This window comes from Salmo salar, chromosome 01 (assembly GCF_965601325.2).
Source record: "Salmo salar chromosome 01, fSalSal1, whole genome shotgun sequence".
NCBI lineage: Eukaryota > Metazoa > Chordata > Actinopteri > Salmoniformes > Salmonidae > Salmo > Salmo salar.
Genome location: NC_138291.1, coordinates 120,337,501 through 120,361,633, shown reverse-complemented (window position 1 = coordinate 120,361,633; position 24,133 = coordinate 120,337,501). Strand labels below are relative to the sequence as shown.

At 44.0% G+C, this 24,133-nt stretch overlaps 1 protein-coding gene across 1 annotated transcript; it reads left to right on the top strand.

Annotated features, from left to right (window-relative positions):
- The first annotated feature begins 40 nt into the window (after positions 1-40).
- LOC106575476 (short/branched chain specific acyl-CoA dehydrogenase, mitochondrial) lies at positions 41-21,256 on the top strand. Its single transcript, XM_045687777.2, has 10 exons — positions 41-139; positions 1,768-1,927; positions 3,758-3,858; positions 9,576-9,782; positions 12,158-12,328; positions 12,792-12,917; positions 16,358-16,540; positions 17,422-17,559; positions 18,119-18,218; positions 19,688-21,256. Exons 1-10 carry the CDS (start codon positions 107-109, stop codon positions 19,762-19,764), a joined length of 1,296 nt encoding a protein of 431 aa, XP_045543733.1. The 5' UTR covers positions 41-106; the 3' UTR covers positions 19,765-21,256.
- The last annotated feature ends 2,877 nt before the right edge of the window (positions 21,257-24,133 follow it).

Here is a 24,133-nt window from a genome sequence, read left to right as displayed (position 1 = left end):
GAGGTGATACGGTCTACCAAGTGGAAGATGCGAAACGGTTCCAGTGGTCGCTGTTTCACGCGATCCATACAGAAGGGAACACACTCACATGTAAACAAGAGAAAACATGGCGTCGGCCTTGATCAGGTGCTTCTCAAAGGTGAGACTAATAGTAATGCGAAAAAACAGTTTCTTCGTTCACATTGTTGTTTTATAAAATGTTTTTGTGTAGTCATACTTAATTAGAAATACTAACTTAGCCAGTGTTTTTTTTTTTTTGCTTTAAATTACCCATTGCATAACCTGCTATCACATAACGCGTTGGCTAGTTAGCTACATGCTAATAAACATTACATAGCTAGTTAGCTACCGCCTGCGTCAGTTACACATGAAGAAATGTCCTTCCTTGTGTCACTGCTTTTATCTTGTCGTATATAGCCACCACTCTCTCATATTCACTTATGCTGGAGTATGGATATATTTTTGTTGCCTGACGACTCAAACTGAATTGTTCCACTGCTCTATTTTCGCTAGCTACTAGACTATTTGCCCATTGTAGATGTGCTCAGAAAGTGACTTTAAAAAAAATAAAATAAACCTGAATGCCAAAACATTCAAGAGTTAAAGTACTCAAAGTTCACCTATTCGGCATATCATGAGACATCCATGTCTTCATCACTGGAAAACTCGACCGTTTATTTTGATCATAAAAGCTTACAAACAGGCTTGTCAAACTAGTTTATAATTTCATTTAAAAAATGTTTTAAAAAATCACAGTTTTTAACCTATAACGTCAATTATCTAAAAACGCGTAAACTCCGATTTTTGTACTCTCCATATTCTCATATGTTGTCGCCCTACATGTGCCCACCATTGGTTGAGACACAACATGCTCTTGAATACAGAGTGGGTCATTTCAAATCATAGAAATATAAATTATAGAATATACCTATCCCTTCAGACCACTGTAATTTAGCTGGTACACCATTGTAATTTAAATATTTTCTTCTAATTACTACCACAAATATGGCTGCCGGTCCACCCACCGTTGAATGGAAACTTGAATGGTGATGTCTATTCTAGTATTTTTATGATTTCAATAGGTTTCCTATGGAGGATTGACAGTATCATTTAAAACAACAGATATTCCCATTTGAAGTCAACGTTCTCTGATGTCTGGACCTCCAACAATATTGGCATGTGTTGTAGCCCTACTTGTGCCCACCATTGGTTGAGATAACATGATCTTGAATACAGGGTGTGGTATAATGTTTTGGCGGATAAATGTACTAAAATGGGAATCAAATTGGAATTTCTACTTTCAAATAATTATGGGAAAAAAGGAGTTAAAGCTTTTGTAGATTATTTAAGGTTAATAAATGTCATTTTTAAATTAAAAAAACATATTTTTTTAAATCCTGTTTGTAAGCTTTTATGAAATCAATCTCAACTGTTTATCTTTTCCAGTGATGAAGACATGGATGTCTCATGGTATGGTGGGGTATGCATAATAGGTCACATTTCTCTTGAATGTTTTGGTATTCATGTCCAAAAAGTCACTTTCTGAGCACTTCTACAATGGGCAAATATGTATGGAAGGTTTCGTTCAAATCAAAAGTGATTGAATTCTGTCAAAAGTGATTGAATTCAAATGGATGGCTGTCTGAACAAGGAGTTTGGGTAGCCAGGCAAATCTATTTTGGGATTGAGTAGAGTGGCAACTTTTTGCCTAGACACTCAAGTTGTTTCATGTCATCCATCAGCGAAAATGTAACTGTGTTATTTCAGATTGGTAGGCAGGTGTCCCGACCATGGAGTGTGTGCCAACATGGGCTGCGGAACAGATCCACCCAACCAGATGTGTCTGCAGAGCAGGCTGCTGCTCTGGGGGTTTCCTACCCTCCACTACAGACATATTCTGAGGAGGAGGGGATGATGAGGGATGCTGGTGAGTTGGAGCATGCAGGATATACACTAGGCAGAGCAACAAAGGGGATATATATATATATATCTCCACTCACTCACTCACTCACTCACTCACTCACTCACTCACTCACTCACTCACTCACTCACTCACTCACTCACTCACTCACTCACTCACTCACTCACTCACTCACTCACTCACACAGTACCAGTCAAAAGTTTGGACACCTACTCATTCAAGGGTTTTTCTTCATTTGAACTATTTTCTACATTGCAGAATAATAGTGAAGACATCAAAACTATGAAATAACACATATGGAATCATGTAGTAAGCAAAAAAGTGTTAAACAAATCAAATGATGTTATATTTTAAAAAGTATCCACCCTTTGCCTTGACAGCTTTACACGCCCATGGGATTCTCTCAACCAGCTTCACGAGGAATGCTTTTCCAACAGTCTTGAAGGAGTTCCCACCAATGCTGACTACTTGTTGGCTACTTGTCCTTCACTCTGCGGTCCAACTCATCCCAAACCATCTCAATTGAGTTTAGGTCGGGTGATTGCGGAGGCCAGGTCATCTGATGGTCAAATAGCTCTTACACAGCCTGGAGGTGTGTTGGGTCATTGTCCTGTTGAAAAACAAATGATTGTCCCACTAAGTGCAAACCAGATGGGATAGCATATCGCTGCAGAATGCTGTGGTAGCCATGCTGGCTAAGACTGCCTTGAATTCTAAATAAATCACAGACAGTGTCACCAGGAAAGCACCCCACACCATCACACCTCCTTCATGGTGGGAACCACACATGCTGAGATCATCCGTTCACCTACTCTGCGTCTCACAAAGACACAGCGGTTAGAACTAAAAATCTCAAATTTGTACTCATCAGACCAAAGGACAGATTTCCAACAGTCTAATGTCCATTGCTCATGTTTCTTGGCCCAAGCAAGTCTCTTCTTCTTATTGGTGTCCTTTAGTAGTGGTTTCTTTGCAGCAATTCGGCCATGAAGGCCTGATTCACGCAGTCGCTTCTGAACAGTTGATGTTGAGATGTGTCTGTTACTTGAACTCTGTGAAGCATTTATTTGGGCTGCAATTTCTGAGGCCAGTAACTCTAATGAACTTATCCTCTGCAGCAGAGTTAACTCTTGGTCTTCCTTTCCTGTGGCGGTTCTCATGAGAGACAGTTTCTTCATAGCGCTTGATGGTTTTTGCGACTGCACTTGAAGAAACTTTCAAAGTTCTTGAAATGTTCCAGATTGACTGGCCTTCATGTCTTAAAGTAATGATGGACTGTTGTTTCTCTTTGCTTATTTGAGCTGTTCTTGCCATAATATGGACTTGGTCTTTTACCAAATAGGGATATCTTCTGTATCCCCTACCTTGTCACAATACAACTGATTGGCCCAAACTTATTAAGAAGGAAAGAAATTCCACAAATGAACTTTTAACAAGGCACACCTGTTAATTGAAATGCATTCCAGGTGACTACCTCATCAAGCTGGTTGAGAGAATGCTGAGTGTGCAAAGCTGTCATCAAGGCAAAGGGTGGCTACTTTGAAGAATCTAAAATATATTTTGTGTTATATCATAGTTTTGATGTCTTCACTATTATTCTACAATGTAGAAAATAGTTCAAATAAAGAAAAACCCTGGAATGAGTAGGTGTGTCCAAACTTTTGACTGGTATTGTGTGTGGTGTGTGTGTATATAGCACTAAAACCAACCAATAAGATTTAATAAACAGACTGGATCATGCTATGGATTGGTCTGATTTGTCATGAATTTGGTTCTATGTAAGTTCAGTTAATCAAGTCACATTGCATTTCATTTTCCTGTCCCATATTTGAACAGTGAACAAGTTTGCACAGGAGCGTCTTGCCCCGTTTGTGTCGAAGATGGACGAAAACTCTCATATGTACCCGGAAGTGATAAAGTCACTCTTTGAACAGGGGGTATGTGTTTCTCTTCTTTACATCCTATGGTCATTAGGCTAAGGGCATTTCCATGTAAAAGGACCCATTAGAACCAACGTGAAGCTCATAGGAGCATGTCAGTGGGGGAAATTAAAGCTAAGTGCAGTTACCCTCGCAAGGTGAGGTCATTTTGACCCTTAGTTTTTTCTCTCTCAAAAAGGTGTTTTTTTTATTTATTTATTTATTTATTTCCCAAAATGACATTCCCAAATCTAACTGCCTGTAGCTCAGGACCTGAAGCAAGGATATGCATATTCTTGATACCATTTGAAAGGAAACACTTTAAAGTTTGTGAAATTAATGTAGGATAATATAACACATTAGATCTGGTAAAAGATAATACAAAGAATATATATATTATATATATATATATATATATATATATATACTGCTCAAAAAAATAAAGGGAACACTAAAATAACACATCCTAGATCTGAATGAATGAAATAATCTTATTAAATACTTTTTTCTTTACATAGTTGAATGTGCTGACAACAAAATCACACAAAAATAATCAATGGAAATCCAATTTATCAACCCATGGAGGTCTGGATTTGGAGTCACACTCAAAATTAAAGTGGAAAACCACACTACAGGGTGATCCAACTTTGATGTAATGTCCTTAAAAGAAGTCAAAATGAGGCTCAGAAGTGTGTGTGGCCTTCACGTGCCTGTATGACCTCCCTACAATGCCTGGGCATGCTCCTGATAAGGTGGCGGATGGTCTCCTGAGGGATCTCCTCCCAGACCTGGACTAAAGCATCCGCCAACTCCTGGACAGTCTGTGGTGCAACGTGGCGTTGGTGGATGGAGCGAGACATGATGTCCCAGATGTGCTCAATTGGATTCAGGTCTAGGGAACGGGCGGGCCAGTCCATAGCATCAATGCCTTCCTCTTGCAGGAACTGCTGACACAATCCAGCCACATGAGGTCTAGCATTGTCTTGCATTAGGAGGAACCCAGGGCCAACCGCACCAGCATATGGTCTCACAAGGGGTCTGAGGATCTCATCTCGGTACCTAATGGCAGTCAGGCTACCTCTGGCGAGCACATGGAGGACTGTGCGGCCCCCCAAAGAAATGCCACCCCACACCATGACTGACCCACCGCCAAACCGGTCATGCTGGAGGATGTTGCAGGCAGCAGAACGTTCTCCACGGCGTCTCCAGACTCTGTCACGTCTGTCACATGTGTTCAGTGTGAACCTGCTTTCATCTGTGAAGTGCACAGGGCGCCAGTGGCGAATTTGCCAATCTTGGTGTTCTCTGGCAAATGCCAAACGTCCTGCACGGTGTTGGGCTGTAAGCACAACCCCCACATGTGGACGTCGGGCCCTCATACCACCCTCATGGAGTCTGTTTCTGACCGTTTGAGCAGACACATGCACATTTGTGGCCTGCTGGAGGTCATTTTGCAGGGCTCTGGCAGTGCTCCTCCTGCTCCTCCTTGCACAAAGGCGGAGGTAGCGGTCCTGCTGCTGGGTTGTTGCCCTCCTACGGCCTCCTCCACGTCTCCTGATGTACTGGCCTGTCTCCTGGTAGCGCCTCCATGCTCTGGATACTACGCTGACAGACACAGCAAACCTTCTTGCCACAGCTCGCATTGATGTGCCATCCTGGATGAGCTGCAGTACCTGAGTCACTTGTGTGGGTTGTAGACTCCGTCTCATGCTACCACTAGAGTGAAAGCACCGCCAGCATTCAAAAGTGACCAAAACATCAGCCAGGAAGCATAGGAACTGAGAAGTGGTCTGTGGTTACCACCTGCAGAACCACTCCTTTATTGGGGGTGTCTTGCTAATTGCCTATAATTTCCACCTGTTGTCTATTCCATTTGCACAACAGCATGTGAAAATTATTGTCTATCAGTGTTGCTTCCTAAGTGGACAGTTTGATTTCACAGAAGTGTGATTGACTTGGAGTTACATTGTGTTGTGTTGTGTTTAAGTGTTCCCTTTATTTTTTTGAGCAGTATATATTGTACAATCTTTGAAATGCAAGAGAAAGGCCGTAATGTAATATTCCAGCCCAGTCGCAATTTAGATTTTGGCCACTAGATGGCAGCAGTGTATATGCAAAGTTTTAGATTGATCCAATGAACCATTGCATGTCCGTTCGAAATGTACCAAGACTGCCCAAATGTGCCTAATTGGTTTATAAATACATTTTCAAAAACAAGGACATTTCCAAGTGACCCCAAACTTTTGAACGGTAGTGTATATTAGTAAAAACACTAACTAATTGGTAGATCTACCTTTTAGTCAAATCAAAGTTTGTCACGTGCGCCGAATACAACACATCAGACTACAACAGGTTTCACCTTACAGTGAAATGCTTACTTACAGGCTCTAACCAACAGTGCAAAAAAAGGTATTAGGTGAACAATAGGGAAGTAAAGTTACCTTTACTTGTTATTTCTGTAAACATTCATTATCCTCCCTCATGAAGAAGAGAGAATTGAAAATATCTTAAAAGATACAGTGGGGTCTGAAATTATTGACACCCTTGATAAAGAGGAGCAAAAATGACTGTTTAAAATAAATAATTTAAACACTGAGCTATATTGTATGCTAAAAAAAAATTGTCAATTATATTATTTTCTACTAATACAATTGCTCAGAAAATGCAATTTTGTTTAACCTCTATGGGATCGGTGTCCCCCTAGAAGGCCAGCATCCCAGAGTTGCCTCTTCACTGTTGACGTTGAGACTGGTATTTTTTGGGTACTATTTCATGAAGCTGTCAATTTGAGGACTTGTGAGGCATCTGTTTCTCAAACTAGACACTCTAATGTACTTGTCCTCTTGCTCAGTTGTGCACCAGGGCCTCCCACTCCTTCTATTTTGGTTAGGGACAGTTTGCACTGTTCTGTGAAGGGAGTAGTACACAGCGTTGTACAAGATCTTCAGTTTCTTGGCAATTTCACGCATGGAATAGCCTTCATTTCTCAGAACAAGAATAGACTTATGAGTTTCAGAAGAAAGGTCTTTGTTTCTGGCCATTTTGTGCCTGTAATCGAACCCACAAATGCTGATGCTCCAGATACTCAACTAGTCTAAAGATGGACAGTTTTATTGCTTCTTTAATCAGGACAACAGTTTTCAGCTGTGCTAACATAATTGCAAAAGGGTTTTCTAATGATCAATTAGCTTTTTAAAATGATAAACGTGGATTAGCTAACACAACGTGCCATTGGAACAATGGAGTGATGGTTGCTGATAATGGGCCTCTGTACGCCTATGTAGATATTCCATAAAAAATCTGCTGTTTCCAGTTACAACAATTAATTTACAACATTAACAATGTCTACACTGTATTTCTGATCAATTTGATATTTTAATAGGCAAAAAATGTGTATTTCTTTCAAAAACAAGGACATTGCTAAGTGACCGCGATCTTTTGAACGGTAGTGTACATTTTGTTTATGAATTAAGTGATTTAAAACGTGTAATTCTGTTACCAAATCGGTAACGGAATTACTGAAAAATAAGTAACAGAATTACTGCGATTGAATTGGCTACAATGGCAAATCATAGTTGTCACCTGCTACTGTCCTCTCTTCCACTGATGTACTGTTATGTTCAGCTCATAGTGTCTCCTGTTACTGTCCTCTCTTCCACTGGCATACTGTTATGTTCAGCTCAGGCCAATCTGGACAGTACCCCCCCCACTTTGTTACCTCTCCCAGCTCGTACTGACACCTACCCTCTTTCCATTTACTGTAACAAGCATCCTCACCCACTGAAATGTTGTCACTCCGCCCTGGCCTTGATTTCAACGTCCACAGATGTAGATTTTCAGTCCGGAACGGCATTTTGATTTGGTCCAGACATTGACGTCTATAATTGGTTCCGATTTGGTCCAGTCATAGAAGTTTGGACATCACAGTATAACGTACTTCACCGAACATATCTACTGTACTGAACTATACTGTGATGTGAAACATAGATGTCTATGATTGGTTCAGATTTGGTCTTGTCTGGACCAACCAAATTTGGTCTTGTTTTGGGGGCGGAGCTCATTAGAATAATACCCAGATATGTAAAGCAGGATATTAACAAGGATACATCACCATGAAGATAATTATATGAATAGCCATAATTATGCATTTCTGTAGAATACTGATCAGGGACCCATGATGCAATTCCGTTACCGTAATTCTGATACCTGATGTAAATCAACTTAGTGTAGTTCAATAACCAAAATATATATATTTTTAAAGTCGAGGTGTCATGTCTACTGATGTCCCATTCTTTCTGCAGACATCTTGGAATCTTAATTCTCAACTGAGTGTACAAAACGTTCCATGACAGACTGACCAGGTGAATCCAGGTGAAAGCTATGATCCCTTATTGATGTCACTTGTTAAATCCACTTGAAATCAGTGTTGATGAAGGAGAGGAGACAGGTTAAAGAAGGATTTTTAAGACTGGAGACAATTGAGACATTGATTGTGTATGTGTGCCATTCAGAAGGTGAATGGGCAAGACAAAAGATTTTAAGTGCCTTTGAACGGGGTATTGTAGTAGGTGCCAGGCGCACCGGTTTGTGTCAAGAACTGCAATGCTGCTGGGTTTTTCACGCTCAACAGTTTCCCCGAGTGTATCAAGAATGGTCCACCACCCAAAGAACATCCAGCCAACTGGACACAACTGTGGAAAGCATTGGAGTCAACATGGTCCAGCATCCCCTGTGGAACGCTTTCCACACCTTGTAGAGTCCATGACCTGATGAACTGAGTCTGTTCTGAAGGGAAAAGGGGGTGCAACTCAATATTAGGAATGTGTTCCTAATGTTTTGTGTATGTAGCTATAGAAGTGGAGGGGTGTAGCTATATGTTGACATAAAACAGCATCAAGCTACAGGAAAGTGTATATTTTGAGTTTTTGTAAAGCGTTCTCACATAAAAAAACAGAGGGAGATTTTACTGAAATTCTGTTACCAAACTTTGCATCGGCGCAGTTCTTCTAGTGAATGTATTTCTGTAAAATATTCAATGGAAATTGTTAAAATGAGTCTTTTGTGCATGGAGTTAGTTTGTTAAACTTTTAAATAAATGTTTTTTTGTTTAGTAACATTTGGAAGTCCCAGCATAATTCTGTTACCGTGGAAGAAACCTAACTTACCGACATCATGTTCATTAGACACCAAACAGAAGAAAATGGACTAAAACATGGAGAGACTACCTGGACATATGTCCTGAACACCCCCCTGTTGTCAAAACAAAAAGAACACCGCCCTGTTGTCAAAACAAACAGAACACCGCCCTGTTGTCAAAACAAACAGAACACCCCCCTGTTGTCAAAACAAAAATAACCCAGCCCCTGTTGTCAAAACAAATAGAACACCGCCCTGTTGTCAAAACAAAAAGAACACCGCCCTGTTGTCAAAACAAATAGAACATCGCCCTGTTGTCAAAACAAAAGAACACCCCCCCTGTTGTCAAAACAAAAAGAACACCGCCCTGTTGTCAAAACAAAAAGAACACCGCCCTGTTGTCAAAACAAAAAGAACACCGCCCTGTTGTCAAAACAAAAAGAACACCGCCCTGTTGTCAAAACAAAAAGAACACCGCCCTGTTGTCAAAACAAAAAGAACACCGCCCCTGTTGTCAAAACAAAAAGAACACACCGCCCTGTTGTATGTACCTGTCTATTCCCCATTAATTTGTCAGATGATTCATTGTCACTTCCCAGCTGATGGGCATAGAGATCGACCCAGAGTACGGCGGCACCGGATCCACGTTCTTCTCCTCCATCCTGGTCATTGAGGAGCTGGCTAAAGTGGACGCCTCCGTGGCCGTGCTGTGTGACATCCAGAACACCCTCATCAACACACTGTTTACCAAGCTGGGGACCGCGGCCCAGAAAGAACGGTATCTCAGCCGACTGTCAACAGACATGGTGAGTGACTAACAGGTTGCACGTCGTATTGATTTTTATTAAACAGGTTTTAGCCGAGAGGAAAAATGTGGCCTATGTGTTTTGATTTACGGGTAGTGAGAGGTAGTGTGTATCTAATGTGTTTTGATTTAAGGGTGTACTAGTAAGTTTAAATAAAGCTTCTGATCATGTAGCTAACTTCTCTTGATTATAGCCAGCAGAGGGAGCTACTGTTTCACAAGACATTTAACAGACCTACACAGCCTTCAGAAAATATTCACACCACTTCACCTTTAAACACATTGTGTTGTTGTTATAGCCTGAATTTAAAATGGATTACATTGAGATTTTTTTTTTTTGGGGGGGGGGTCACTGGCCTACACACAATACCCCATAATACCCCATACACACAATACCCCATAATACCCCATACACACAATACCCCATAATACCCCATACACACAATACCCCATAATACCCCATACACACAATACCCCATAATACCCCATACACACAATACCCCATAATACCCCATACACACAATACCCCATAATACCCCATACACACAATACCCCATAATACCCCATACACACAATACCCCATAATACCCCATACACACAATACCCCATAATACCCCATACACACAATACCCCATAATACCCCATACACACAATACCCCATATACACACAATACCCCATACACACAATTCCCCGTAATACCCCATACACACAATACCCCATAAGACCCCATACACACAATACCCCCATAAGACCCCATACACACAATACCCCCATAAGACCCCATACACACAATACCCCATAATACCCCATACACACAATACCCCATATACACACAATACCCCATACACACAATTCCCCGTAATACCCCATACACACAATACCCCATAAGACTCCATACACACAATACCCCATAAGACCCCATACACACAATACCCCCATAAGACCCCATACACACAATACCCCATAATACCCCATACACACAATACCCCCGTAATACCCCATACACACAATACCCCCGTAATACCCCATACACACAATACCCCATACACACAATACCCCCGTAATACCCCATACACACAATACCCCCGTAATACCCCATACACACAATACCCCCGTAATACCCCGTACACACAATACCCCCGTAATACCCCCGTACACACAATACCCCCGTAATACCCCCGTACACACAATACCCCCGTAATACCCCCGTACACACAATACCCCGTAATACCCCGTACACACAATACCCCCGTAATACCCCCGTACACACAATACCCCCGTAATACCCCCGTACACACAATACCCCGTAATACCCCCGTACACACAATACCCCGTAATACCCCGTACACACAATACCCCGTACACACAATTCCCCGTAATACCCCGTACACACAATTCCCCGTAATACCCCGTACACACAATTCCCCGTAATACCCCGTACACACAATTCCCCGTAATACCCCGTACACACAATTCCCCGTAATACCCCGTACACACAATTCCCCGTAATACCCCGTACACACAATTCCCCGTAATACCCCGTACACACAATACCCCGTACACACAATACCCCGTACACACAATACCCCGTACACACAATACCCCATACACATAATACCCCGTAATACCCCATACACACAATACCCCATAATACCCCATACACACAATACCCCATAATGTCAAAGTGGAATTATGTTTTTAATACCTTGTTGTCCCGTAGGTTGGTAGTTCTAGACCTGTCCATGTAATTAATACCTTGTTGTCCTGTAGGTTGGTAGTTCCAGACCTGTCCATGTAATGATAATGATACCTTGTTGTCCTGTAGGTTAGTAGTTCTAGACCTGTCCATGTAATGATACCTTGTTGTCCTGTAGGTTGGTAGTTCCAGACCTGTCCATGTAATGATACCTTGTTGTCCTGTAGGTTGGTAGTTCCAGACCTGTCCATGTAATGATACTGATACCTTGTTGTCCTGTAGGTTAGTAGTTTCAGACCTGTCCATGTAATGATACCTTGTTGTCCTGTAGGTTGGTAGTTCCAGACCTGTCCATGTAATGATACCTTGTTGTCCTGTAGGTTGGTAGTTTCAGACCTGTCCATGTAATGATACCTTGTTGTCCTGTAGGTTGGTAGTTCCAGACCTGTCCATGTAATGATACCTTGTTGTCCTGTAGGTTGGTAGTTTCAGACCTGTCCATGTAATGATACCTTGTTGTCCTGTAGGTTGGTAGTTCCAGACCTGTCCATGTAATGATACCTTGTTGTCCTGTAGGTTGGTAGTTCCACACCTGTCCATGTAATGATACCTTGTTGTCCTGTAGGTTGGTAGTTCCAGACCTGTCCATGTAATGATACCTTGTTGTCCTGTCTTGTAGGTTGGTAGTTTCTGCCTGTCAGAAGCAGAGTCGGGGAGCGATGCCTTCTCTCTGAAGACGCGTGCTGACAAACACGGGGACTATTACGTCATCAACGGTTCCAAGATGTGGATCAGTAACGCAGAGCAAGCTGGTGTGTTTCTGGTGATGGCCAACGTGGACCCGTCTGCTGTGAGTTCAAACCCACGCAGTCACCGAACAAACCCACGCAGTCACCAAACAACAGGGTCTAGTTCATTAGGGGCACACCGAAGCATAACATTTAAAAAGATCACTGTGCAACGGAAAATGAAAACGTCATTTATTATTGGACAAGTTCAGATAGTACCTCTGTTTCCCTCTGTTTTGAACAGTTTTTTTTTTCTTCCCCTGTTTCATGTCTAAGGAACATATCCTTGATTTCCAGGCCTCATGGTCCGGTAACTTAGTTATTCCAATCCTTCTAACCTGTAGTAGTTATGGTAGTGTTTGTCTTCAGGCTGTAGAGGAGTTTCTCCTTAGTGTTTGAGAGGTAGCTCCTAGGAAACAGCTCCTTCCTGGTTTTATACGCTGTTGGAACCTGTGTATGTGACCAATAAAGTTTTGATTTTTGTATCAAGCAGTAAATGACAGTATCTTCCTCTTTTGTTGACAGGGTCACAGAGGTATCACCTGCTTCATCGTGGACAGAGACACCGAGGGGCTTCAGATCGGCAAGAAGGAGAACAAACTGGGTCTGAGAGCTTCTTCAACCTGTCCTCTCAACCTGGATAACATCAAGGTAGGTAAGCTCTTCAATCTGTCCTCTCAACCTGGACAACATCAAGGTAGGTAGGCTCTTCAACCTGTCCTCTCAACCTGGATAACATCAAGATAGGTAGGCTCTTCAACCTGGATAACATCAAGGTAGGTCAGCTCTTCAACCTGGACAAAATCAAGGTAGGTGGGCTCTTCAACCTGGACAAAATCAAGGTAGGTGGCTCTTCAACCTGGACAATATCAAGGTAGGTAGGCTCTTCAACCTGGATACCATCAAGGTAGAGACCACACACATTTTAAATATAGACAGTAACAACAACCAGCAATGAAAAGGTGAATCTGATAGGCATCAACCTGTTTCATCAGATCAGAAGCATGTTGATTGAACGGTAATGTACGTGTATAATAATGACTCTACCTTCTAGCTGATTATATGAAATGTGTCTGTACTCTCTAGAAGTGGCCATTTTTGTTTTTTATTGTATCCATATTTTAGATTCTGTCTATATATTTTGTAGGGCTGACCCCGTTTAGTTGACTGGTCCATTGTTTGCTCGATAGGCTGTTAGTCGACAGATTTCTTTAGTCGAGCAGTCTCAAATTATTACATTGTTTTTCATTGGCGTATAAGACACCCATGTGATTTGCGTCTGTCCGAGTGAACCAATCCGTTGCTGAGGCTGTGGGGATGGCATAGTCCATCACTGTTAAGACATGTGCTACTGAAATTATTATATATTGGTTATATTATGTAAGAACAACGGTGCAACACTAATAAAAAAATATATATATTATTTTATAACGAATGTGTTTTCTCCCACGTTGGATAGCTGTCGCTGTCCGTCGTTCTGAACCGTGATCTTCAGTGTGCCGTTGACTTTGCCCTCTTTCCTTAGACCACGTTGCTATGTGCATAATAGCAAAGGTAACCAGCTTATTGGTTGCCGTTGCTATGTGCATAATAGCAAAGGTAACCAGCGTATTGGTTACCGTTGCTATGTGCATAATGGCAAAGGTAACCAGCGTATTGGCCATATACCAAATCAAATGTATTTATATAGCCCTTCTTACATCAGCTGATATCTCAAAGGGCTGTACAGAAACCCAGCCTAAAACCCCAAACAGCAAGCAATGCAGGTGTAGAAGCACGGTGGCTAGGAAAAACTCCCTAGAAAGGCCAAAACCCAGGAAGAAACCTAGAGAGGAACCAGGCTATGAGGGGTGGCCAGCTGGTTACCTTTGAGGGGTGGCAACAAGTCAGTAACACAAAAGTAAGTGTCAGTTGGCTTTTTCATAGCCGATCTTTGAGAGTATCTCTACCGCTCCTGCTGTCTCTAGGGAGTTGAAAACAGCAGGTCTGGGACAGGTAGCATGTCCGGTGAATAGGTCAGGGTTCCAGCAGGTCTGGGACAACAGGTCTGGGACAGGTAGCACGTCCGGTGAACAGGTCAGGGTTCCATAGCTGCAGGCAGAACAGTTGGAACTGGAGCAGCAGCACGGCCAGGTGAACTGGGGACAGCAAGGAGTCACCAAGCCAGGTAGTCCTGAGGCATGGTCCTGGGGCTCAGGTCCAGAGAGAGAGAGAGAGAGAGAGAGAGAGAGAGAGAGAGAGAGAGAGAAAATATTTAAATTCACACAGGACACCGGAAAAGACAAGAGAAATACTCCAGATGTGACAGACTGACCCTAGCCCCCCGACACATAAAATACAGGAGGGGTCAGGACACACTGTGGCCCCATCCGATGAAACCCCCGGACAGGGCCAAACAGGTAGGATATAACCCCACCCACTTTGCCAAAGCACAGCCTCCACACCACTGGAGGGATATCTCCAACCACCAAAATACCATCCCGGGGCAAGGCCGAGTATAGCCCACAAAGATCTCCGCCAAGGGAGGGCGCCAACCCAGACAGGAAGACCACGTCAGTGACTCAACCCACTCAAGTGACGCACCCCTCCCAGGGACGGCATGGAAGAACACCAGTAAGCCAGTGACTCAGCCCCCGTAATAGGGGTAGAGGCAGAGAATCCCAGTGGAAAGGGGAAACCGGCCAGGCAGAGACAGCAAGGGCGGTTCGTTGCTCCAGCCTTTCTGTTCACCTTCACACCCCTGGGCCAGACTACACTTAATCATAGGACCTACTGAAGAGATGTGTCTTCAGTAAAGACTTAAAGGTTGAGACTGAGACTGTGTCTCTCACATGGGTAGGCAGACTATTCCATAAAAATTGAGCTCTATAGGAGAAAGCCCTGCCTCCAGCTGTTTGCTTAGAAATTCTAGGAACAATTAGGAGGCCCGCGTCTTGTGACCGTAGCGTACGTGTAGGTATGTACGGCAGGACCAAATCGGAAAGATAGGTAGGAGCAAGCCCATGTAATGCTTTGTAGGTTAGCAGTAAAACCTTGAAATCAGCCCTTGCCTTAACAGGAAGCCAGTGTAGGGAGGCTAACACTGGAGTAATATGATCACATTTTTACCACACCTCCTCGGGCCTTATTACTTAAATAAAGGCTACTGTATCAATCAATCATTCGTTCATGTCATCACACAGCATACGAGTCATTCATGCTTAGAAATGTAATCAAAACATTTTAGTTTTAAAAGGAAATAAAAGTAGCCTTGAATAATTAGCCTAAACAATAAATAAACCGCAATGTGTCAGCAATTGCGTTATTTTACAATCTGTTTATGAACGGACTCTCTGGTACACTTAAAATTGTTTACACTGTTCCAAATGGTGAGATGTTCTCTTTTTGTAATCTAACAGCTGTTTGGTGTGTTTTTTTTCTCATATCTCTAGTAGTTTCCACAACTAAATCAAATGTCTTCCACATATCTGACTTTCCCGTTCCCTCCTGAGCAACCTGTAAACATTCCCCCGTTTTCAAGTTTCTTATTCACATCCTCCGTATCCATTTTGCTGTCAACATGTTCGGAGTTTATAACCAATTAATAGGGATTATGATAGGCTATAGGTCAGGTCCTATTGGTCACATAAAGAGAGCGAGGACTAGATGGATTTAGACGGACAAATTTACGCTAACAGAACTTTTCAGTCAGAGAAACAAGAAGTAGAAATGTCTGTAATTATGTTGCAGCACGGACAGCACAATAAACACTATTGCTGTATTGCGACGCCTGCTAGCTGCAGCAGGGAGGAGAGCGAGACAACGTGCCCCAGTCACACAGGCATTCGCTGCTTTTTAAAATTGTTTTATTGTTACACAGCGTTGCAAGTGCCGTCGAACACCCTATTGAATCATTTTGTGTCTTTAATTATTCAATCAAACAGTGCGCTTAAAGCATCAGACAATCTTGGTCGACCAACATTTGTTTTAGTCGGGGGAACAGAGCCTAATATTTTGTGTGTTGCTGCCACCAACACTTCACCAAGTCAAATTCTGGGTACGTGAAAATGTACTTTACGATTGAATAAAATTTGATTCTGATTTTGTTGAAGGTTCCTGAGAAGAACATCTTGGGTCAAGCCGGCCACGGATACAAGTACGCCATCGGCATGCTGAATGAAGGCAGGATTGGTATCGCTGCTCAGATGTTGGGATTGGCTCAGGGTTGCTTCGACCACGCCGTTCCCTATACCAGACAGAGGGTTCAGTTTGGCAAACGTATCTTCGACTTCCAGGTAAAACGTATTAATTTAAATATATTTTTATACATTTCCTTGATATTAAATGTAATGTTTCTCCACTTGTAGGTGTTGCTGCTATGCACAGAGTGTGGCTTACTGGCTTCTATCAAACTAATCTTTGTGATTTATTTTAAAAGCCTCCATTGTTCTCCGTTTTTAATATTATAATAATAATAATAATCAAGGCCATTTAGCAACAAAAAAAATCCAAAGCGACTTAGTCATGCCTGCATACGTTTTAGCCTGGCTGGCCCCAGCGGGAATCGAACCCACAGCCCTGGCATTGCAAGCGTCATGCTCTACCACCTGAGCTACACAGAACCGGTGTTGTATTGAAAGGAAACTACAGCACACTAGTGATCGTGATGCTTCTGTAATGTGTTACAGGCCATGTAGCACCACATCTAAAGGATGCTTCTGTAATGTGTTACAGGCCATGTAGCACCACATCTAAAGGATGCTTCTGTAAAGTGTTACAGGCCATGCAGTACCACATCTAAAGGATGCTTCTGTAATGTGTTACAGCACCACATCTAAAGGATGCTTCTGTAAAGTGTTACAGGCCATGCAGTACCACATCTAAAGGATGCTTCTGTAATGTGTTACAGGCCATGCAGCACCACATCTAAAGGATGCTTCTGTAATGTGTTACAGGCCATGCAGTACCACATCTAAAGGATGCTTCTGTAATGTGTTACAGCACCACATCTAAAGGATGCTTCTGTAAAGTGTTACAGGCCATGCAGTACCACATCTAAAGGATGCTTCTGTAATGTGTTACAGGCCATGCAGCACCACATCTAAAGGATGCTTCTGTAATGTGTTACAGGCCATGTAGCACCACATCTAAAGGATGCTTCTGTAATGTGTTACAGGCCATGCAGCACCAGATTGCCCATGTAGCCACCCAGATAGAGGCTGCCAGGTTGCTTACCTACAACGCTGCCCGGCTGAAGGAGGCAGGAAGACCTTTCATCAAGGAGGCCTGCATGGCCAAGTACTTCACCTCAGAGGTGAGTTGAATGTAGAGACCGAGGCCCATATTCATAAAGTAACTCAGAGTGAGAGTATATGATCGTAGATCAGCAATCACTGGACTGGTCCTGTATCAGAACCCTGCTCCGAGAGGGTTCGTTCGCCACGCTCCAAGAGGGTCCCCCCCCCTACTCCGAGAGGGTCCCCCCCCCCCCTACTCCGAGAGGGTCCCCCCCCCCTACTCCGAGAGGGTCCCCCCCCCCCCTACTCCGAGAGGGTCCCCCCGCCCCTGCTCCGAGAGGGTCCCCCCCGCCCCTGCTCCGAGAGGGTCCCCCCCCGCCCCTGCTCCGAGAGGGTCCGCCCCTGCTCCGAGAGGGTCCCCCCCCGCCCCTGCTCCGAGAGGGTCCCCCCCCGCCCCTGCTCCGAGAGGGTCCCCCCCGCCCCTCGTCCCCCCGCCCCTGCTCCGAGAGGGTCCCCCCGCCCCTGCTCTTCTAATAGAGGGAATGAACAGTGCAAATCCAAACTATTTCATACAACGGCCTCACAGTATTTGTGTTGTTTAACAATATCTTGATTGTTCCTCCCTCCGTAAATTAGGTCGCAACGTTGACCACTTCAAAATGCATCGAGTGGATGGGAGGCGTAGGCTTCACCAAAGACTACCCTTTCGAGAAATACTACAGAGATTGTAAAATAGGTAAGTTTCTATGGCTAGTTCCAAAGCTATCCTGTACTGTTGCTATGCAACCCGGAGGGGGGGGGTGGTGGTAACATGACGCTGGGGTGGTGTTCGGGAACGTCATAACTACAGTTAGCTAGCTAGTTATTGGGCCACAGCAAGGTGGAGTGGGGTGGTGCTGGGTGACACAGAAGGTAATCTGATCCTCGAGGAATTCCTCTGTCTGGTCTGACCTTGGTGTTCTAGGAGAGAGGGGGGTGGGTGGGTGCTAGGAGAGAGGGGGGGCGGGTGCTAGGAGAGAGAGGGGGGGTGGGTGCTAGGAGAAAGAGGGGGGGTGGGTGCTAGGAGAAAGAGGGGGGGTGGGTGCTAGGAGAAAGAGGGGGGGTGGGTGCTAGGAGAGAGAGGGGGGTGGGTGCTAGGAGAAAGAGGGGGGGTGGGTGCTAGGAGAAAGAGGGGGGTGGGTGGGTGGGTGCTAGGAGAGGGGGGGTGGGTGCTAGGAGAGAGTGGGTGTGTCCAAAAATTCCTCTGTCTGGTCTGACCTTGGTGTTCTAGGAGAGAGGGGGGTGGGTGGGTGCTAGGAGAGAGGGGGGGTGGGTGCTAGGAGAGGGGGGGTGGGTGCTAGGAGAGAGAGGGGGGTGGGTGCTAGGAGAGAGAGGGGTTGGGTGCTAGGAGAGAGAGGGGGGTGGGTGCTAGGAGAGAGAGGGGGGGTGGGTGCTAGGAGAAAGAGGGGGGTGGGTGGGTGGGTGGGTGCTAGGAGAGGGGGGTGGGTGCTAGGAGAGAGTGGGTGTGTCCAAAATGCCGTCTTATTCCCTATATAGTGCATTTCTGTTGATTGCAGCCCTGTGGCGTTCTGTATAGAGGATGGGGCCCTGTGGCGTTCTGTATAGAGGATGGGGCCCTGTGGCGTTCTGTATAGAGGATGGGGCCCTGTGGCGTTCTGTATAGAGGATGGGGCCCTGTGGCGTTCTGTATAGAGGATGGGGCCCTGTGGCGTTCTGTATAGAGGATGGGGCCCTGTGGCGTTCTGTATAGAGGATGGGGCCCTGTGGCGTTCTGTATAGAGGATGGGGCCCTGTGGCGTTCTAGATGGAGGATGGGGCCCTGTGGCGTTCTGTATAGAGGATGAGGCCCTGTGGCGTTCTGTATAGAGGATGGGGCCCTGTGGCGTTCTGTATAGAGGATGGGGCGCTGTTTCAGACACACCCACTCACCCAGGATACGGTCCAGGAAGCTCTTACGACACAATGACACTTGCTTTCATTGGTTGGTTCCACTTTGACTGTTGATGGCAGAGATTTTGGCAGATCCAGGCTCAGTTAGACAGACTGAGTGAGCTGTTTCTCTTTGGTCCAGTACTGATTTAAGGAAAACTCTATTTTAATTATTGGTGGAATTTATGGACATAACATGTAATAATGTGTAATTTTCTATTCCAGTATTGGTGTAATGGTCATTAAAGATGTTTTTCCATGTTTGTAACTATACAGGTACTATTTATGAGGGAACAACCAACATCCAGCTGTCCACCATGGCCAAGTTTATAGACAAGGAGTATGACCACTGAGCTGACCTGGTCTGGCTGTTTCCTCATCATGGAGACTGACCTCCTGACCTGGTCTGGCTGTTTCCTCATCATGTAGACTGACCTGATCTCCTGACAGTATCCTCAGCATGTAGACTGACCTGATCTCCTGACCGTATCCTCAGCATGTAGACTGACCTGATGCCCTGACTGTATCCTCAGCATGTAGACTGACCTGATCTCCTGACAGTATCCTCAGCATGTAGACTGACCTGATCTCCTGACAGTATCCTCAGCATGTAGACTGACCTGATCTCCTGACCGTATCCTCAGCATGTAGACTGACCTGATGTCCTGACTGTATCCTCAGCATGTAGACTGACCTGATCTCCTGACAGTATCCTCAGCATGTAGACTGACCTGATCTCCTGACAGTATCCTCAGCATGTAGACTGACCTGATCTCCTGACTGTATCCTCAGCATGTAGACTGACCGTCATACACTCCTCTTTGTGACCAATTGGTTTTTAATCACTCGTTGTTGGAACTGTTGTGGGATTTAGGGCTCTGTTCAATCTGAATCGTTGGAAGTTCATCGTTACAGCTGATGATTTGAATTTTTTTTTTTAAAAGGCAATGTTCCCGGGTTAGTGGAGACTACATACACGGTAAACACTGCATATATCAGCTCAAATGGAAATTACCTTTTTATTTTATTTTTTAAATTTCAATCACCCAATCTGTACCGCTTCAGCCACCCAGACTCAATGGAACCATTACTGTAGAAGTCATACATTTACATTTACATTTTAGTCATTTAGCAGACGCTCTTATCCAGAGCGACTTACAGTAGTGAATGCATACATTTCATACATTTTTTTTTTTTTCCCCCCCGTACTGGTCCCCCGTGGGAATCGAACCCACAACCCTGGCGTTGCACACATCATGCTCTACCAACTGAGTCATGCGTGAACCACTGCTGATTATACAGTACTAGAGGACGTTCCATAACCATGTGCACTTAGTCAATGTATCTGTTGCTCTCCACTATGGATGGATTTATGGTTACTGTTTCCAGACCTGTAGATAGATAGTGTAAAGTAGCTCTGGTGTGTTGGTATTGTGAAGTGTTTTCAACTGTTTCCAGACCTGTAGCTTGTGCTTTTTACAAACTAATGGGGTTAATTCTACACTATTGGTATGATTATTTACTCATCTGATTTTAATAGTTTCGTATTAAATCAGTGCCTTTTTATCCCAGCATAATTTGTTGTGTATTTTGTAACGCCATAAGATTTAATATAACACCTCCATTTTAGATGAAGTCCTTCTATGGTTGTGTAGTCTGTTGGGTGGTTTTGGCTCTACTTTTGTCATGGTAAACCATGTTTACCATTTCTGTCAGAGCCTTCTTTCAGCACTTTATTTTAAAGATATCTGGGGAATTAATTTCACGGAACTAGAAGAGATTGTCTACGTTTTATATTCATCAACTTCTTTGACAATACTAATAAATATTAAGTGTTTTTAATTATCTCGTCTCCTTTTATTCCAGCTAAGATATTATTGCGAAGCAGTCCTTCTAAATCTCGTTTAGCTATAGCGAAAGTACCAAAGCCCATGCAAAGCCTAGCAGGTCTGTTCTTCAGCCACTAGATGGCAGACATTTCCTTGTTTTTCTGAGTCTGAGAGGTGAGGTTTGTTAGTACGCCACAGTAAAAGCCACATACCGTAACTTCCCAAAGAGTAGTAAATTACAACAATTTCTTAATAGCCTTGTCAGAACCTAATGTTGTTTTATGGCAATTGAATTACGCTCAGGTTTCAGACTGAAGAGAACTCATTAAATAATTCAACTCTCTCAGGAGTAGTTTGTCAGATAAGATTGATTCGATTTCCGTACGACACGGTCTTGTCCTTACAATACAAGGGCTATTGTTCTCTCCCCAGACAGCATAGTTAGTACACACACACACACACACACACAACATGGTGGACCTATATCAGCTGTCAACCAGTAATAATATCGGTTCGACAGAGAACATTCATCACTGACTAAGTTGATTCTGTAAGATTCAGTCTAGCTACTTGACGTTATTGTCTCCAGTCTAGCTACATGACTTGGGGGCGTCTCCAGTCTAGCTACATGACTTGGTGGCGGTGTCTCCAGTCTAGCTACATGACTAGGTGGTGGTGTCTCCAGTCTAGCTACATGACTTGGTGGCGGTGTCTCCAGTCTAGCTACATGACTTGGTGGTGGTGTCTCCAGTCTAGCTACATGACTAGGTGGCGCTGTCTCCAGTCTAGCTACATGACTTGGTGGCGGTGTCTCCAGTCTAGCTACATGACGTGGCGGCGTCTCCAGTCTAGCTACATGACGTGGCGGTGTCTCCAGTCTAGCTACATGACGTGGCGCTGTCTCCAGTCTAGCTACATGACGTGGCGCTGTCTCCAGTCTAGCTACGTGACGTGGCGGCGCCTCCACCCTAGCTACGTGACGTGGCGGCGCCTCCACTCTAGCTACGTGACGTGGCGGCGTCTCCACTCTAGCTACGTGACGTGGCGGCGTCTCCACTCTAGCTACGTGACGTGGCGGCGTCTCCAGTCTAGCTACATGACGTGGCGCTGTCTCCAGTCTAGCTACGTGACGTGGCGCTGTCTCCAGTCTAGCTACGTGACGTGGCGGCGCCTCCACTCTAGCTACGTGACGTGGCGGCGCCTCCACTCTAGCTACGTGACGTGGCGGCGTCTCCACTCTAGCTACGTGACGTGGCGGCGTCTCCACTCTAGCTACATGACGTGGCGTTGTGTCCAGGGATCTGGTAAAGGTTGAGGGAGATGATATAGTTGTTTCGATTTAATGTAATGGCCATAAACTAAGCTAAATATGTGTGTGTAATGTATTAATGAATTCATTATAAATCTCCACCTCAGAGCGATACACATCTTCCCATGCAGCGTATCATACCAGAGAGGATGGGAATGAAAACCTACTGTGTATATATACAGTCTCTCTGAGGATATTCTCTTAATGACTTTCTCCGGACGTCCGAGACATGATCCTATAAGTCTAATTGAGATGTAAAGATGCTGAATTAAAAAAAGCTTAAGTCTACAAACTGTTTGATTTGTAGAAACTGTTTGATTTGTAGAAGCTGTTTTGTATTCTTTTTAGCAGTGTGTACAAATCATCATTATTACCAAATTTTCAAAGGGTGTAACAAATTTTATTTGAAGATGCTTGACAGCTTTAACACTACAATTGAGATGGGAGCATCTCATGTATCACCAGAAGGTAGTGTACAACGGCTCTTCGGAGAGAGGGGGTCATTTCACTTCCTGGATAAATGTAGCTATGGTAACAGTCTGTCTTCACAACCCTCATTACTATGGAGAGGTGGTGAGGAAGGACTTTGGGATGTATAATTTTAGTTCTGTCTGTCTATATTTGCTTCGAGATCCCATCTTAACAAGAGAAGGGGATTTAGAATGGAAAAAATAAATTAGCATATTATTCTTTTCATTCCCACAACCATTAGTTTCCTAGTTACTGTTGCCTGCCAGTCCTCTAATGAATGTAATTGCTGCCTTTTTGATAAATCCTATTATCTGTATCGCATTTTCCATGAACAAACACCTCTTCCCATCCTCTTCTCTTTTTTTACCCCTTCGTGGACAAGACCAAGTTTAAATCCTTTTGACTTTAAACTCGTTCAGATCCTCTTAACATTGTCACATTAATAACATCTCACCAACCTATTTGTTTTGGAATTTAACATATATGTATATGTGTGTATGTATATATATATATATATATATATATATATTCAAAAAATAAAGGGAACACTTAAACAACACAATGTAACTCCAAGTCAATCACACTTCTGTGAAATCAAACTGCCCTCTTAGGAAGCAACACTGATTGACAATAAATTTCACATGCTGTTGTGCGAATGGAATAGACAACAGGTGGAAATTATAGGCAATTAGCAAGACACCCCCAATAAAGGAGTGGTTCTGCAGGCGGGGACCACAGACCACTTCTCAGTTCCTATGCTTCCTGGCTGATGTTTTGGTCACTTTTGAATGCTGGCGGTGCTTTCACTCTAGTGGTAGCATGAGACGGAGTCTACAACCCACACACGTGGCTTAGGTAGTGCAGCTCATCCAGCATGGCACATCAATGCGAGCTGTGGCAAGATGGTTTGCTGTGTCTGTCAGCGTAGTGTCCAGAGCATGGAGTCGCTACCAGGAGACAGGCCAGTACATCAGGAGATGTGGAGGAGGCCGTAGGAGGGCAACAACCCAGCAGCAGGACCGCTACCTCCGCCTTTGTGCAAGGAGGAGCAGGAGAAGTACTGCCAGAGCCCTGCAACATGACCTCCAGCAGGCCACAAATGTGCATGTGTCT